This window comes from Castor canadensis, chromosome 12 (genome assembly GCF_047511655.1).
Source record: "Castor canadensis chromosome 12, mCasCan1.hap1v2, whole genome shotgun sequence".
Lineage (NCBI taxonomy): Eukaryota > Metazoa > Chordata > Mammalia > Rodentia > Castoridae > Castor > Castor canadensis.
Genome location: NC_133397.1, coordinates 2,572,233 through 2,591,101, shown reverse-complemented (window position 1 = coordinate 2,591,101; position 18,869 = coordinate 2,572,233). Strand labels below are relative to the sequence as shown.

At 44.6% G+C, this 18,869-nt stretch overlaps 1 protein-coding gene and 1 long non-coding RNA gene across 2 annotated transcripts; both read right to left on the bottom strand.

Moving 5' to 3' along the window:
- Positions 1 to 726: 726 nt before the first annotated feature.
- Positions 727 to 6,060, bottom strand: LOC141414991 (uncharacterized). The gene is made up of 3 exons (XR_012440010.1): positions 4,450 to 6,060; positions 2,907 to 3,130; positions 727 to 1,009 (listed from the first exon to the last, which is right to left on the bottom strand). It is a non-coding gene; the product is annotated as an uncharacterized lncRNA (long non-coding RNA).
- A 1,283-nt stretch (positions 6,061 to 7,343) lies between these two features.
- On the bottom strand, positions 7,344 to 13,321 carry Rps7 (ribosomal protein S7). Its single transcript, XM_074049091.1, has 7 exons — positions 13,248 to 13,321; positions 12,960 to 13,043; positions 12,809 to 12,880; positions 11,833 to 11,976; positions 10,922 to 10,986; positions 8,062 to 8,212; positions 7,344 to 7,454 (listed from the first exon to the last, which is right to left on the bottom strand). The coding sequence occupies exons 2-7, from the start codon at positions 13,032 to 13,034 to the stop codon at positions 7,377 to 7,379; spliced, it is 585 nt and encodes a 194-aa protein (XP_073905192.1). The 5' UTR covers positions 13,035 to 13,043; positions 13,248 to 13,321; the 3' UTR covers positions 7,344 to 7,376.
- Between the last annotated feature and the right edge of the window lie 5,548 nt (positions 13,322 to 18,869).

Genomic DNA, 18,869 nt, shown 5'->3' with positions numbered 1-18,869 from the left:
ATTTTGTTGCAGAAGTACAAAATAAAATAAGCATTTAATGTTTTCTAGCATGGTTATTTCAGTTTTTTTGTGGTTATGGGGTTTGAACTCAGGACTTTACCCTTGCTAGGCGGGCACACTACCATTTGAGCCACTCCACCAGCCCTTTGTGATGGGTATTTTTGAGATGAGTTTTTATGATCTATTTGCCCAGACTGGCTTTGAACCATGATCCTCCTGATCTCTGCCTCCTGAGTAGCTAGGATTAACAGGTGTGAGCACTGGCACCTGGCTTACATTTTTAAATTATTAGCTCCAAAAGAGTTTGCTTTTCAGCTTCACACGCCATTATTGCTAGTGTTATGTCAATATTTTGGATGGTTATCAAGTTTAGGGAAACTTCTATTAGATTCCTTGTATTCATTGTAAGATTTCAGGCTTTGGTGTGCACATACACGCTGGGATGGAACCCAGGGCTTCAAGCATGTTAGGCAAGTGCTCTACCATTGAGCTACACTCCCTGCTCAGCTACTTTTGGGGTTTTGTTTTGAGCAGAGTAATCTTCATATTTGAATTGACCTGTTTATAACTCATGACCTCTTCCAACACGAAAATCACTGGGAATCTTTTACCATGGCCAAGTGAAATCCTACGCAATATAACCCCAATGTGAGTTTACTGCTCACCCTCTCCCAGGACTCAGCAAGTGCTAAGGTTCTCACAACAGTTCTGTTGTCAGTAGGGGAAAGGTCCTGGCTTTAATGGGTGGAGCAAGGCACTGTAAGCATCTACAGTGCACAGGCACGCCCACACAAAGACATCCAACCAGGAGCCAACAGGGTTGAGGTGGAGCAATAGCTAGGTCCCGAAGCTGCCATGGCTCCTAGCAGGACTGGAATAGAGGAACAAGACAGTTGGGTCTACCAGCCACAGCTAGTATTTTATTTTTGCTGATGAGCACAGAAACACATGCCCATAGGAGCGGTGTGGGTACTTCTTCAGATGAACCTCTGTGCGAAGCAGAAAGGACCTGCAAGGGTGGAAAGAACCAAGGACCAGGTAATTAGCACAGTTCCCAAGCAGCCATCACCTCTGCCCCTTCTGCACAGCACAGATGGTGAAGAGCTGGACCAGCTTCTGCACTCAGGTGTTGACTCAAAACACCAGGACAATGACCCCACTTAGTGCTCTCAACAATTACAGCCCCTTGCTAGGTGTGGTGGTACACACCTGTAATTCCAGAACTTGGGAGGCTGAGGCAGGATGAGAAAGAGAGAGAAAGAGAGAGACAGAGAGAGAGAGAGAGAGAGAGAGAGAGAGAGAGAGAGAGACCTTGCCCCATGTCACTTAGAGGATATGCAGTGCTAAAAGCCAGGCTCCTCAGAGTACAGAGAACAAGCCCACAAACCACTGTAGAACCCCTGCCACACAGCCTCTTCTGCCTCACCATGGCTGCAGGTATGGCCTTTCTGTGTTTCTGAAAGGCTAAGGGCTTTTTAAAAAGTGCAAACAGCCTTAAAAATGTTCATTACAAAAAAAAAAAGAAAAACTGGTAATTTAACTTGCTTATATTGAATAATTATATATTAGAACAACTTCTAGATTATGAATGTTTATACCTGCATTATAAATTAGTGCAAAAAGGTCTCCTAGCCACTCTGCCCAGGCCTACTTGCCTGTAGGCCTCTGGCTTCTTCCTGAGAGCATCAAGGCCATGGCCACTGGAACAGCCTTGTGCCCTGGGAGTTCTGACCCCACAGGCTAATCTGCCCCAGGCCCGGGTGAGACTGGACAGCATCCACTAACTATTTACATTTCTCTAAGATAACCAGGAGTTTGGATGGAAGTCAGATGACAACTGTTTGTCTCTGGATGGGAAATTTCACTGGAGGTCACACCGGATGTGTTGTCTTATCTCTGAGACACTTTATCCATAAGGACATTAACCATGGCCACCTGCCTCTGTCATCCCGGAAGGCTTCAGAGTTCCCCGAAAGTACAGAGCTGCATTTGGGCCTCCCACTTCACAGTGCAGGACTTGTCTCCCCCACCCTGTCCCAAGCACACTTCTCTCTGCCTGGTCACTGTCTAAATTGGAATGGACAGACACCACAGCCAGTGTACTTAAAATCTTTGTTCTTGCAAAGTAATTACAAGATATTGAATACTTAAATGTTTAATGGATGTGTTGCAAGCCAACTGAAATTCTTAAGTCTTAAACAGATCAGAACCCAGATCACACCACTTGCTACGTGGTTGCATGACAGCCAGTGCCCCATGACAAGGTCTTATCAGACACTGGGGGTGGGGGAGGTTGAGGGAGTGCCTCGTGGATTAGAGCACCTGCCTAGCAAATGTGAGGCTCTGAGTTCAAGCCCCATACTATAAAAAAAAAAAGGCTATTAGGGCTCTGCATCAGAGGTTCTTCAAAGAAGTAAAAGGAGCCAGCATCAGAATCAACTGGGAGGGTGGAGTGGTGTTCTTAAAACAAGTCACTGTGTGCCTGATCCACCAGGCTGGTGATGAGATATGAGCACTTTTGTTTCTAACAAGTTCCCAAGGCTGAGGCTACTGTGATTCAAGGACCACACCTTGAAAGCACTGTGTCTGTTCACAGGTGGCTGTGCGGATTTGAGTTAATACAGCTAAGTCTACCCCAGTGTTGATGCAGTAGCTCCACGGCAGCTTTGGTTGGCACAAACAAGTGCTGGCCCTCCTTGCCCAGTGTCCTGAATCCTCAAAATAAATGTCAGCCATACCAGCCTGCACCGCCTGCTCCAGCACACACCTGGCACAGAATCAGCACATTAACCCAACAAGGGAACACCTGCGGGCATAGCAACTATCCTCACAGAAACATTTACCCATCTGGTCAGCAGCCACTCAGCAATGAGGAGCAAACCCATAAATAAACACGCCCAACTGACCATATGCACTGACAGAGAAGTCCAAGGCAAGTCGGCATGGTTTCCTCATGCTGTGAGGAAATGAGACTAAGATGAACAGGGATAGTGGCTGTCAAACAGTAACACAGGTAACATCACACAGGACTGGGGGAAGGTGGTGCTGGAGCCTCTCTCACTGTTCCTCCTCGTCATCTCCATGGCAAGGTTGAGCACCCACAGGAGGTGAACACCAGTCAGAAACGGACCTGCAAACCAAAGACAGATATCCTTCCTAAGCTCACATCAGAAAGCCAGGAGTTAATGCCTCACTGTCTGCTGTGTTCAGGTTACAGATTTCTTTGGAAGCCAGGTTTCTGAGGAGAGCTGTGAGGACTGTCTACATACTCCATCAGATACAAACTGAGTATCTCCAATGCAGTTACTAAAATAGAACATTTCATAGTACTGAATAGTTATTTCAGCTTTGCAAGCCTTCATGAGTGATGTCACATGCATTTTCTGAAGGTTGTCAAATTCTAGATTTTTCATACAGTTGTATTTCAGATCTTTCAATTTTTTGGTGCTGGGGATCAAACCCAGAGCCTGTGCATGTAAAGCACACATTCTACCACTGAGCTACACCCCAATCATTAAAAAAAAAAAAAAGATAATAATAATGGTACCTAAACCTTCTTGTGCACTGAAATACTCAATTTAATGGAATCAATGTGACTCCATTTAGAAAACCTTGGTTTAATACTTTTGTGACATAGCAGTTTAAAATCAAGTTCTGTTTATTTTGACACTTGATCTTAATAATCATCACAGGTGAAAAATTCTTCAGAGTACAAGATTTAGAATTCACTTCAAGGCTCTCAAATATGCCTGTAATCCCAACACTTAAGAGGCTGAGGCAGGAGGATCGAGTTCAAGGCCAGCCCGGGCTACAGTGACACCCCAGGGGGGACAGGTACACAGAAGCCTATCTCACTCTTCTGCTGTACCCATGTGTAGTAAGATCTCTATTGCATGTACACAACTGCACACACTTGACATTTGACTACACTTCCTGTTCAGCCGGCACACAAGTTTTTGCTGAAAACCAACCAAACTGTTCCATCTTTCCTATAATGTTCATCTTTATCCTTATAAAGTACTTAGAAAGTACTGAATACTTATATGTTCAACAAGTGACTCAAAGGCAACTCATTTTCAATACTCATTTTCAATGAGTATTCCCAATGCAGGATCTTACAAGTAACATCATTTCCACCTGAAATGAAGCACTTTCCAAAGGCCACATTAAAATACACTCGTTCTAGTTCCAACAAGCAGTTTCTCCTAATATGATGTTAAAAGTTTTTCCTAGAGATGAGTATTTTGTTTTGAAATCTATCAGTGTAGTGATAGCCTCTGGCACCACAGAAAAATCAACCAATTCAGCAAATTCTGAAGAAAAACGTCTTAACATTCCAGAGCACCTTGTAAATCATTTCCTAAACCAGTGAACTTGAAAAGACACCACCTCATAACCACACCCCCCATCCAAAGATTACATTTAATAAAACCCTGAACTACTTCTCACTGCAGTGTCCTGTGAGCTGAAGAGAACAATGTTCAGTGCTCCAGCCATCCTCTGTGTAACGACAGTCGCCCAGAACGGGAAAAGCTCCATCACGTCTCCTGCCCTCAGGCTCCTGTGTTCTTGAGATTGTGCTGGACTAAAAATGTGAAGTCAGTTTCAGGTTTATGGTCACAAAATTCATCTAGTGTTTCCCAAGAAGCAGTACATGTTAAACATTTTCTTTTGGTTTTTGTTTGACAGGGTCTAGTTACGTAGCCCAGGTTGGCCTTGAACTCCACATCCTCCTGCCTCAGCTTCCCAGGTGCTGGGATTACAGGCATGTACCACCACACACACGGAGATGACAAAACATAAGCAGATGGTCAGGAAATGGGTTTTGGCACTGAAGAAGGCAAGATGGACAGGCTTGCAGCACCCAGGCCTAAGTGATGATTCTTTCCAAAGAGACCAGGGAAGAGGCTCAGCTACGGTTCCAGCTAGAACACAGGGCTTCAGACAATAGACAAGCAAATGGAACACTGTGGATAAAACTGCTACTCACTCACACACTACCAAGGCTTGATCAGCTGAGTGCCAGCCACCATCCAGTCCAGTCTTCCCCTGTCCCGCCCCACTTCCCACCATGACCTGGCCAGCAATAAGGCCAGGATGCTCTTGCCAGGACTGACCTCACTTGGAGAAAGGGGAAAATACCTTTGCTCCACCTGCAAGGTTCCCTGAAGTTACATGAGCTGGTCTGTTAGTCTGTATGAGGGATAAAAGGAGATAGAACACTATCCAATATTGCCTCTCTTCCCTGAATGTTTCCTTACCATACATAACAGAAAGGTACATCTTGTAGTTTTTGGTGGTACTGGAGGCTTGAACTTTGCTAGACAGGTGCTCTGCCTGGTAAACTTGAGCCACATCCCCAGACCATCCAGGTCTTTTTTTGGTGGTACTGGGGTTGCTGAGTACAAGTACCTACAAGTGGTAGGCAAGAGCTCTACCACTTGAGCCACTCCACCAGCCTTTTTTTGATTTTGGTTATTATTTTTGAGATGAGTCTCATGAACTATTCCAGTTGGCTTCAAACCTCGAGCCTCCCAATCTCAGCCTCCCCAGTAGCTAGCATTACGATATAGGCATAAGTCACCAGCCAGTGCCTGGCTTCTTGAAAGTAATTCTGAGCTCAAAGCCAAAACTGGAGAAGCAATTTTCTTATAGGACTTTTGCTCCTCTCTCTGCCTACCAGGTGCAAATGTGGTCACCTAATGTACCCCCGGGAACTAAGCTCACCTGGAAGCACTGCTGCGGTCACCTGATGCTGCTCGGGGACCCACACTTCAGAGCTTGCATTTCAATGTCTTCATTTTAATGCCCTGGAAGACTAAGCAATTGGATTACTCACCCAAGCTCCCCTTATCATTCAGAATAGTTAACATCCAAAGCCAAGTAGCAGCAGCTCAGGCCTATAAGCCTAGCTACTTAGGAGGACTATCAGGAGGATTACAGTTCAAAGCCAGCAGGCAAATAGTTCAAGAGCTATCCTTATCTCAACCAGCAAGACCCCTTGTTCCTTCCTATTGTTGCTTATACTCTCTCTACAACAAAATTAGAGATAAGGGCAAAATAGTTTCTGCTGGGTATTGAGGGGGGGAGCGGGAGGGGGCGGAGTGGGTGGTAAGGGAGGGGGTGGGGGCAGGGGGGAGAAATGAACCAAGCCTTGTATGCACATATGAATAATAAAAGAAAAATGAAAAAAAAAAATAAATAAATAAAAGAACCTATCACAAAAAAGGGCTGACAGAGTGGCTCAAGGTATAGGCCTGAGTTCAAACCCCAATACCACCAAAAAAAAAAAAAGAACATCCATTAATTGTACTGCCAACATTTGATTTTTCAAAATCAATTTGAACTTAACATTGCTTTACGCAGAAAAACCAAATGAGGACTGATCCCAGCACAAAAAAGGCTAAGTAAGGCAGGAGGATCAAGAGTCTGAGGCCAGACTAGGCTACCTAGCAAGACCCTTTCTCAAAACACAAACACCCAGATGATTCTGGGGATCAGGGAGTAGAGCTGTTGGCGTAACGGGTCAAGTTTTCAGTTCAGTTCAGTTCTGAAAGGTGAACGAATAAAGTTCTGTCATGTTTCATAACACTGTTACATGGCACTACTAACCTGTGCACACACTTAAAAATGGCTCAGTGGCTCATGACTACAATCCCAGCTATGCAAGAGACACCAAACAGGAAGACCTCGGCCCAGGACAGCACTAGCAAAAACCTGAGATCCTACCTCAAAGAAAGAAAATTCAAGGGCCGGGGTTGTGGCTCAAGTGGCAGACCACCTGCCCAGCAAGTGCCAGGCCCTACGACTTCATACCCAAGTACTGAAAAAATAAAATAAAAATGCAGTAAGCGTCCATGGCTTTTAATCATAATGAAATTTACTCTTAGCTGGGTCCTGGTGGCTCACAGCTGTAATCCTAGCTACGTAGGATGCTAAGATCCAGAGGACCAAGGTTCCAGGCCAGTACTGACAATGAGCTGTGAGAAACCCCCTCATCTCCAAAATAACCAAACCAAAATGGACCAGAAGTGTATCTCAAGTAATAGAGCACAAGTTTTGCAAGCATGAAGCCAAGTTTAAACCCCAGTCCCACACACACAAAAAGAAATTACTCTTGTATTTTAGGTCAAACCATGTGAATTGCAGTATTCCCCATATCTGATATCATGAAATTATGCACACTTGAACATTACTGTACATAAGCACATCCTTCACCTGCAACACACTTCCTAGCGTAGCCGCGGCTTTTGAACCTCTGTTCACATCCTCCACCTATGTAGGGACTGACTGACAATGTGCATCCATCCCTTTGAAATTTTGAAAAAGATGCCAAAACAGAATACTATGAATTATACTTTATTTAGTCATTTTGTTTACAACTGAAACTCTGGGAATTCAAAATTAACGTCCTTGCCAGTGAGCTTCTTATAGACACCAGAAAACGTTTCAACCTATAAGAAAAGGAAAAATGCATCACAAAACTTTTAAATACACACATTATCTTAAAACCTAGTGACTCTGTGAAATTGTGTTCTGTACTTTTTCGTTTCAGCAGCCAAGTGCTGAGGAGGGTTATTCAGGACATGGAAACCCTCAATCATCTCAGGACTGGGGATAAGCTATTCCACGTCTATGCCACTGGGACAAAGCCACAGAGGCCAATGATACCACATGGCTTTCATTTTCAAGTCAGGTCTTCCCATATTCTAACATACAACCCAACCCCAACATCCACATACAGCCTTGCTGAAAGTCAGACCATAGACTCTCTTTATTTCCGTTTTACCTAATAACTTTTAAGATTTTTTTTTTTCTTTTTGAAGTACTGGGATTTGAACATAGGGCCTCCTGCTTGCTAGGCAGACAAGCAAGTCCACTTTACCTAATTACAATCATAGATACATCTCACAATTCAAAACCTGGCATATATTAACCAAAGAGGGGAAGGGCATCAAGCACAGATGCAAAGAGCTGGCCACAAGCTGACAATGACTTTCTGATGGCACAATCTACTTCATGTGTGGCTGAGCCTTCCCACAACAAAGTGTTAGCTATTACCTTGTGTTCCACATTGTTCTGCTGTGCTTTGTCCAAATGAACCTTTATGAGCCGGCTACCATCCAGTTTCACTCGGATCCTCTTGCCCACAATTTCACTGGGGAAGACCAAGTCCTCAAGGATGGCATCGTGCACAGCTGTCAGGGTGCGGCTTAAAGAATAACAAGAAGTAAGCAACATAGCAATGCCTGCCCTCAAATGAACCCCAGGCACCTCCCAGGGTCAAGACCCCTGAAATCTCGTTTCCAAGGGGTTAGTCATATTTCATGAGTCACGCCAAAGCCTTTGTGCAACTGAGAGTAACAAGCCACTTCGTCTATTGTAAAGGTGACAACCTTGGTCATCTGTGCACGCACCAAGCCCATGAACAGTTGCTAATGAGGACTTTTACATGTTATTTCTAAATTGAATCGATGCAATGACCTTTCTAACTAAGTCTTGACTATCTCCAAAACATGTTGTCAAAGTAATCCTAAAATAACATGATTTACCCATCAAAGACTCTTCAAGAGCTGTCCTTGACCTCCCAAAATGCCACCAAATCTCCTTTTCTCTGATCAAACAATGCTGAGCGCCAGTGGCTCACACCTATAATCCTAGCTACTCAGGAGGCAGAGATCAGGAGGCTCAAGGTGCAAAGCTGGCCCAAGCAAATCAAGACCCTATCTCAAAAAAACCCATCACAAATAAGGGCTGGTAGAGTGGTTCAAGCCCCAATATTGGAAGAAAAAGAAAAAACCAAGACACTATTCTATCCCACAGGATGTGGTTCCATCACTGTTCTAGGGTAGTGCCTATCTATGTGAAACCCTCACTCAGTCCATTCCATTATGTAAAATGCAAATGGACTATGGCTCCTCACTGGAGTATCACCGTCAAGGTCATAACCTACCCAGCAGCTGCCTGATGAATTCAATTACAAATGCTCCTTGACTTACATGGTGTTACACTAGGTAACACCTGGTAACTCATCACAAGTGGAAAATACCCTAAATCAAAATGCACCTAATATAGCCACGTACCAAGCACCGTGGCTCATCATGAACACTGTGGATGCTTGTGATCGAGTGCCTAGAACCATTGGAGGATCACACCATCTATCACTAAGCTTGGAAAAGATCCAAATTCAGAATTCCAAGTACTGTTTCTAATGTACCCGTCAATTTCACTCTACCTTAAAGTCAAAATGTCCTAAGCCAGGGACCATCTTTAATTCCAAACTTGTGAGGTACCTACTATGTACACAATCTCAGAAATACGCAGAGACAGTTCATATCTTTAACGTTTATAAAGCAGGCAGCCATTGCAATTATTTGTGTACATCTTATTCACTACAAGTACATAACAAGACACTACACTCTGTTTATTCGTATTTCCCACAGGGTAGCACCCACACACATAGAAAGCTCAACTTGAGAGACAGCAAGCTGAAGGATAAACTCACTTTCCAAAGCCTTCATCACCTTTCAGAAAGACACCAGGCAGCTGCTGTTTGTTGCTACTCACTGGTTAAGCATATTCTTACAGTACTATGTCACACAATAAATGTGGTAATTTGTAAGTTCCTTAAAAAACAATAATGAGAATAAAATCAAAGTTATTCTTAGCTGTCTCCCAAGGTTCTAATGTTATCTAAAATCTTTTAGAGGGAGCAATGGCAATACAGCTTTAGCAATAATCACAAACCATTAAGACTAAAGTGCTACAGAGGAAAAATAAACACCCTACTATCACCAGAAAAACATATAAACCTCCATATATGACCAGAGCTGGAGAAAGGTAAGTCTGAAAATGGAAAATATCTGAACAGTAAATCACACTGGAAAGGTGGTAGAATTACAATGGCCTGCCAAAAGATCTTAGTGTAAAGGCTCTGGATGTAGATTAGGTCCTGGGAAGTGACCTGACCCATAAGAGTGGGCGTCACAGGATTGGAACAGGGAGCATTACAGCTGCAGGCTTGGGAGGCAGTCCTGTAGCTGTGCTCCTGGCACTTTACTCCTGATGAGGAGTCTCAGAACTAGGGAAGGCATAAATATTTATGCCACTCCAACTGCCACGAAACAAGTTCACACCTCTAAGCCATGTGATTCAGGTTCTAGAAAACCTTTACCTACTTTCCTACTACTCCCCACCCTTCCTTTCTACATAGTAATATCTGCCTACAATGTTAAATCCCCCCTCTACTTTCAAAACGAGTTAAAAAAAATCTTAGTAATTAGTCATAATGAGCAAGTTCTCCAAGCCCTGGTTCCATTTTTCTTGGAATAACAATTTACTTGGAGTAATTCAAATTTTACATCTCATAATTTTTTGCCTCTGGCAGAAAGATTAAGAATGTTTTACTTAGCAGGGAAGGGTCTGCTACAAATTCAGAAAACACATTAACAAATACCAGAACACCTAATTCAATAAACTATACCCATGAGCTTATGCCACAGCACCTGTTCACTCAGGTTCACAATTTTCATCAGCCTTCAACAGCACTGACACCTTACCCTGTGACATTAGCACCAGAAAGACAAGTCCCAGACCTGGCCAACTACATCCGATATGCCTTTATCAGAAACAAGAACTACAGATTTCCTTACCATCGGTCCTTTGCTGAAAGAATGCAAAGAAACAAACAGCCTCATCTTTTGAGCAAGCACTGATAGTTACACTGCACATCTAACTACCTGTGTGAATGCACTTATGTCTTACACCTACAACAAATTCGAAAATATTTATCACTAGACGAAACAAAATGTCACTCAGCCAAGTTTCCTATACACACAGCTTGCATCACTGACTACATTTTCTACATATCAAGAACTGGTGGTGAGTGGGGGAACATTTCCAAGGCAGTCAAAATACTCACCTTCTGGGACGCTTTTGCTTATTTTTCGTACGGCTTTTTCGAGTTGGCTTAGGCAGAATTCTCCTCTGTAAGGTAAAAAAAATTACCATGTAAAAAGGTGCAGGGGAAAAAAAGACCTTAAGTTGTTATAAAGCTAAGAAATGTCAAATTGCTTTAAACACAAAGAATAACAAAAGTTTAGCCAGACACTGGTGGCTCACATCTGTAATCCTAGCTACTCAGGAGGCAGAGATCAGGAGGATCACACATGGTTGGAAGCCAGCCCTCCATAAACAGTTCACAAGATGCTATCTCAAAAATACCCAACATAAAAAATGACTGTTGGAGTGACTTAAGGTGTAGGCCATCAGTTCAAACCCCAGTACCGCAAAAAAAAAAAAAAAAAAAAAAAAAAAAAGTAACAATAAGTTCTAAAAGCCTCCAAAGCCACTAAATCCTTACTGACATCGAATCCTATTTCTTATTCCCAGTAAGTCCTAGCACTAAGTCCCCAGACTTCAGTTTGCACCAAAGCCAGAACTAAAGTTAAAAACACCCTTCTTGACTATGTGCCCCTTTCCTACAAACTACTCCTTAGCTCCCTCTCAGTCAGTAGAGAAGCTAAGCCCGGGAACGGTGACTGTCATGCAGAAGCACCAACCACACCAACCCACCACACATTTATGGCACTGTCAACATGGGAAGTCATTCCAACAGCTCCAAAATCCACCACTCTCTCACTGAACAGACTTCTTATATTGTCACGACTCCTCAATGTCTTAATTAACTCAATGCAACCGACTTTCCCAACATCCTACCAACTACTTTCTTGGGGCTCATTGAAGACTGTTTGCATTACTTATGCCACAGCCAAAACGCAAGTAATCCCAACAAACTCAGGGAACAGAACCTTTAACAGAAACAACAGATACCTGGGCGATGAAGACCACATGCTTCCCACTGAACTTTTTCTCCAGTTCACGTACTAGCCGGACTTGGATTTTCTGGAAAGACTTAAGTTGAGGAACTGGAACAAAAATTATGATAGCTTTGCGACCACCACCAACTTCAATTTCCTAAGGAAAAAAAAAATGCACATTTAAAGTTCATAACCTTTATTCACCCTTTCCACTCAAGTACAATCCTGCATGCCAACATTCAATGTCAGCATCAGTTGTCACATACTAGGACACCTCAATCATTCGGAGCTCCCTTTAAAAACATCACTGTGCTAAGGTTGGGATAGGGTCCAAGTGTCCCCCAGGGTCCCTGTGATGAAATCTAACCCCCCCACTGTGAGGTATTAATGAACAGTTTAAGGGATTAGTGTTTAGAGGTGGAACCTTGAGGAAGTAGTGGGATTGGATATGGCATTGACGGCGTAGCCACTAGGCTCTTCTAGTAAGATAGAGACCAAAAGACACACACATGTGCCCTTCTCTTGCTCTGTGATGCCACCTCAGGTCACTGCCAGCCAGAAGCTATGTAGGTATGGACCTCCAGAACCATGAGCCAAATCAAATCTCACCAGTCTGGAATCATTACTGGCAACAGAAAATGGGCAAATACAATCTCAGCTCATTTTTTATTGCCACACACCACAGGTGCACAGCTTTTTTTTCTTGTGGCGGTACTGGAGCTTAGGCTCGGGGCTTCACTTGCTGGGCAGAGGCTCTACCACTTGAGCCAGGCCTCCAGCCCTCGCTCCACCGTCTGTCACGCCATCCTTAGCATCGCCCGTGGAAGAGAAGCGCAAGGTTTTGCAAGGCAGTTTGTCCTCTCTAGGGCCGTTTCACCAAAGCCTGCATGTTCTCATGGCAGAGACAGGACCCGAGGCCGGGGCCAAGACCGCCTGCAAGTGCCGAGCACAGACTAGGACTGGGTGCGGGTGCGGGGCGCCGCGCTCACCTTGGCCGCCGTGATGTTGAGCTCCCGCAGCTGCGCCTTGAGGTCCGAGTTCATCTCCAGCTCGAGCAGCGCCTGCGGGCGACACAGCGAGCGCTCAGCGCGGCTGCCGCCGGCCACCCCGCGCCCCTCCCGCCGCGGGCCGGCCGCTCACCTGGGAGATGCCCGACTCGAACTCGTCTGGCTTCTCGCCATTGGGCTTCACGATCTTGGCGCTCGAGCTGAACATGGCCTTGTCCTGAGGGGCAGAAGGCGCGGTGAGCGGAGTTCGCCGACCGACAGCCCGGCCGGCCGGCGGGAGCCATCGGCGGACGCGAGCCCGATAATCTGCCGCATCCCCAACCTGGGGCGCAGGGCCCGCCACCTAGGTCGACCCCCAAAGTCCCTTTTCCCCTACAGCCGGCAAAAAAAAGCGCAGCCAGAGAAGAAACCCCGAACCTACCTTGAGGAGAGCCGGCTTAGGAAGAGGCCCAAGTCTCGCGAGAGCTCGTCATATCCGGGCGGCGGAGGAAAGAGGCGGGATCAGTACGCGTAGAGAGGCGGAACCAGAAGAACCACTGAGAGGCGGAACCAGAAGAACCACTGAGAGGCGGAACCAGAAGAACCACTGAGAGGCGGCAGGATGCCTAGAGCGTCCCCGGAAGTGGTTCCGGGGGGTAAACGTGTGGGGAACACTGATCAGTACCGTACAGTAGTCTTGCGGCACAGCTTATGGAAGTTGTGCCATTTCCCGCGGTTCTACTTCCCAGTGAGTTCGAGAAGGAAACCGAGGCGGGCGGGCCCGGGTCTCTGCAAACCATCCTCGGGCACCTCCGGAGACTGGACGTTTAGAAAAGGCTAGCTCGCCGCGCTCCCGTGGCTCATTCCTGTGATCATAGCGACAGATCGGGAGGACTTGGTGTGAGGCCAGCCCGGGCAAGTGGTTCTCGAGACCCATCTCCAAAATAACCGGAGCAGGGTTGGTGCAGTGACTGAAGTGATAGAGCGCCAAGCCTTCAAGCCCCCGTACCGCCAAAAATAAACCAACCGGAGGTGTGGCTCAAGCGGTGGAGCCTGAGCAAGCCTTGGAGCGCGAAGCCCTGCGTTTAACCCCGGCAGCACCTCCCAGACAGACGTCTAACTCAATCCTGCGCAAACGCCGGGCTCGATTCCAGGTCTTCTGTAGGGATCAGAGATACCTTGTCAAAAGTTGTTTGGAAACCAAGGGCTCTAGAAATGAAGTGTCGGGTATTTTTGAAGGCATAACTACCTCTAATACCTGTTGCTTGGGCCCCTCCCATGTAGGCAAAGCGGGGGGGGGGGGGCGTGAGTGACAATCGGCCACAGTGAGTGCCAAGCCAAAGGAAGGGGTGCTTTGGGGAGACTCCAACTGAAGCAGTTCATTTAGTCACAGCGTGAACTGACAAAAGGGGAAGGATATGCTAAAGGATTTGAGGATGGTAAGTTGCTTTGAAGTGGATCAAAAACTCCCAAATTCAAGAAAACAGCATTTATTTAAAAAGGGCCTTCCATTCTGCTTCTTGGAATTCATGTGTCACTTTGTCCCTGTCTTCAAGAGGAACTAAAGCTGTGATTAAACTACATATAGTTGATGTTTTCACTACATGGTGGTAGCACTGTACTAAGCACTAATTAAGTAAAACCAACTGAATCCTTGTTCTCATGGAGAATACAGTTTACTAGATTTTGTTTTGTTTTATCGTTTTTATACACATACTCACATGTGTATACATTGTTTGGGCCACCTTGTCCTCCTCCCTCCCCCTCCCCAATCTCCTTTTGTGTATGGAACTGGGACTGGAGTTTAGCACTCAGAGCTCTTGTGTTGCAAAGCAGACGCTCTACCACTTGAGCCACACCTCCAATCAAGTTCTTACAATAAATAATTCTTTTTTGAGGTACTGGGGCTTGAACTCAAGGCCTACACTTGAGCCACTCCACTAGTCTTTTCTGTGTTAGGTATTTTAGAGAGAGGGTCTGGCAAACCATTTGCCCGGGCTGGCTTGGAACCGCGATCCTCCTGATCTCTGCCTCCTGAGTAGCTAGGATTCTGTAATCCTAGCTGCATGTGAGTCACTGGCACATGCAGTTTACTGAAGACATGTAATATACAATGCCAAATTGTAATAACTTGTGTAACAGCAAAATGAGAGAAGGTGTCAGGAAGAAATGGCATTGACCTTGGACAAGGAGGAGCAGTTAGAGCCTAGTTGCCAGGGGAAGGAGCAGTCCAGACATATGGAACAACTTGTACCAAATTATCCATCTGCAGACACAGTATTTAATCTATTTGAACTTAAGTTATCTATCAAATTCAGTGAGAGACTTACTGTGTACCATGAGCCAGGCATTGTGAAAAATGCCAAAAATATCACAGTAGGTATTTTCTAAGATTCCCCAACCACCTTTATGAAACTAAGTTTGCATGCATCTCAGATTTTTAAAACTTAACACACTTTTCCTTCTTTTTTTTGGAGAGGTGGGTTTTTTGTTTTGTTTTTTGTGGTACTGGGGTTTGAACTCAGGGCTTCAGGCTTGCTAGGCAGGTGCTGTTCCATTTGAGCCACTCCTCCAGCCCTTTTTGTGTCGTCTATTTTGGAAATAGAGTCTCTCAAACTATTTGCCCAGGCTGGCTTCAAACTTCTATCTTCCTAATCTCTGCCTCCTGAGTAGCTAGGATTACAGGTACTCAACTGTTCTTGGGGTTTGAACTTAGGGCTTTGCACTTGCAAAGCAAACACTCTATATCACTTGAGCCACACCTCCAGTCCATTTTGCTCTGGTTATTTTGGGAATGGGGTCTTGCAAACTATTTGCCAGGGCTGGCCTGAGCCTCCTGATCTCAGCCTCCCAAGTATCTAGGATTACAGGTATGAACCACCAGCACCTTGCTTCGTACACTTTTTCTAATAATGTAAAAAGAAGAAAAGGCAAATGGTTATCTCTTTGAAAAATTAAGAGTCAACTTGAAGCGTGTTCAAGGAAAAAAAAAAAAAAGGGCAGCCAGGCACTGAAGGAGTTCAGTTTTGCTCAGACTATGCCCCACCTGAAATGAATTTGTTTTTCTGGAAGGCTGAGAGTTATGATTACAGAGTGCTTCCTGTCCTGTAATACATTGGTGCCTTCACTATCTGATTTCACATAACCAAATCTTACAGTTGGTTATTAAATTGACATTACTGTCAACATGTGAACTTCTAACAAATACCTCAGTCATTGCTTTGTGAACCCTTGGCAAGTGGGATGACCAAAGAGCACCCAAGGGAGATCAGGCAGCCAGTGCTTGTTACACCAACACTAGGTGTAATTGTACTGCATTACTAAGGCAACTTTTAATTCTGGTGGTAACTCTGTGCCCTTTCTTTAGAGTAAAGCATATGCACAGGCTTAATAGCAACTCTTTTTCTTCATGTCTATTTTAATTCTGGCGTCAGACATAGGTGCACCATAGTAATGCCCCTTTCCCTACTAGCCCCAGGCTGCGCTAGCTTTCCTGTGGAAAAACACTTGCCTGCAGTGAGAACAGTCACACACTAAAACAAGCCTACTGCCTAGGGAAGGCCAGTAAGGCCTTACGTGATTTTTTTGGCCCTAGATCTGATGCTTGTAGGTCATGTGCACAATGAAAAATGACCAAAATAGGAAATCCAACTGGTAACTAAATGTTAAAAATATGTTCTGTCATCTCTACTTATTCCCAAGATTGCTACTGAGTGAGATTTCTGGACTAGAGGAAAAATTTTAAGTGCCCCAAGACACCAACCTGGGTGGACTTAGGGGCCAGGACCAGAGAAACAGAAGTGGCCACTGGTAAGTGAAGACAGGACAGAGGAACAGAGCTGGGGACCTGTGTAGCAGGGTATTCCTGTTTGGGGAGGGAAGCAGGTTCGGCAGCCCTTCACCTCTAGCATTAAGTCCTTCCAGAAACTGATTTTATAAAGCAATGACCTCTTATAACCCAATTAACTAGACTTAGATGTTAAAGAACCTCAAGCTTTCTTTAGATGTTTCAATACTGAAATAATTAGGCTTCACATTAAAGTTATCACTCTGTTACTCAAATACACATTTCAAGTAACTGCTAATTGGGCTCTTGTTCTAAACAGGCCAAATTATTCCTTGCTTTATGTTCTATAAAAGACCAACTATATGCTGTCTCTCTTAGCAAAAACAGCAATATAGTGAGTCCAATTCTCACAAACTCTTCCCTACTTGATTCTAAGTCTTCCCAGGCTGAGCTGAAAACTGTTCACAATTTAAGGAAGGCGGTTATCACAGAAGCTTGTTGATATGTCTACTAAGGTTTAAGGGTAGACACTGCCCAGATCTTCAAAACCTTGATGGAATATGCTCAGTCCATTGATGGTGTTTTGTTGATTATCCTGACACTGCAAGAGGAGAGTGACCACTTAGCCACTTTTTTGGCTTAAATTATCGACACTGCCTAATTTTCATGTTTATTAGAGTCTATAGCTCCCATCCAAAGCACCAATCAGTATTTTTTCCCTAATTCTTTAGTTCTAAGGCTGATGTGATCCAAAGAAATGTGTTTTTAGCTCACGCCTGTAATCCTAGGTACTCAGGAGGCAGAGATCAGGAGGATTGTGGTTTGAAGCCAGCCCAGGCAAATAGTTCATGAGATGCTATCTCAGGGGGAAAAACCCATCACATACACAAAAAAAGGGCTGGTGGAGTGGCTCAAGGGGTAGACCCTGAGTTTAAACCCCAGTTACCCACCCCCTCAAAAAAGATGTGATTTTAAAAAACTTGGAACCAGCCAGGATCAGTTTGAGACTGGCCTGGGGAAAAAATTAGCAAGACCCTATCTCAACCAACAAGCCAGGCATGGTGGTACCATCCTGTCACCCCAGCTATGCAGAATGTGTGAGTAGGAGGATCGCAGTACAAGGCCTAGCAAAAAAACACAAGACCCTATCTAAAACTAAAACGAAAAGACAAGGGCATGGTTCAAGTGGTGGAGCTCCCACCTAGCAAGCACAAAGCCCTGAGTTCAAACCCTAGTACCCTCAATAAATAAATAAATAAATAATTTTAAAAGATGGACCTGATAGAATATTGCTAGTTTATGTTTGGAGGGTTTTTTTTTTAAAGCTCACAGTCACAATTTGTTGTTGTTTATGGTAGGAAGTGCCTACAAGCTGGAGTGTATGTACTTGTCAGTTTATTCTTTAACCATACATGGAGTAATAGTATCATCTGGTTGAACTAAATCTAAACAGAGGTGTAGTCCATACCACTCTAAATTTGCAGAATACTTTGTTGCCTCTCCTGTGAGTCATTATCCAGCCAATCCTCTAAGAATCCTCAGCCAGGATTCTCTTTCCACACTCAAATTGTGCACTCAGCTTGGGCAGGAGGAGCCACTTTTACACCTGTTCGCACATCCTGAATCTCCACTGATCACTAAACATCTACTTGCTGACCAGAATGTTCCAGGCTCAGTTTATATTTCCCTGTCCCAGACATGGAAGAAGCCCTTTCTCTAAGAGGCGCTGATTCTTGTTATTGGAAAAATAGTATTGGAGAGCAGAATCTCCACAGTGAGTGTGTCCTGGCAAGGGCTCAAGCCACTGCAGTGGATGGAGCTAGGAAATATGCATTTCTTTTGTTTTTGGCAGTACTGGAGTTTGAAGTCAGGGCCTCACAATTGCCAGGCAGGTGTTCTACTATGTTTTTGGAGTTGGGTTTTTTTGAGATAGGGTCTAGTGAACTATTTGCCCCGGCTGGCTTCGAACCCTGATCCTTCTGATATCTGCCTCCTGAGTAGGTATGATTACAATGGCTGCTGGTGAAAAGATACATTTTTAATAACTTTTTCAAATAAAGATACCAGCTCATTTTATTTTATTTTTTTGCATTACTGGAGCTTTAACTCAGGGCCTACACCTTGAGCCACTTCACCAGTCCTTTTTTTTGTGTGATGGGTTTTTTTGAGACACGGTCTTGGGAACCTTTTGCCAGGGCTGGCTTCGAACCTTGATCCTCCTGAGCTCTGCCACCTGAGTAGGATTACAGGCATGAGCCACCAGCCCCCAGCTACAAG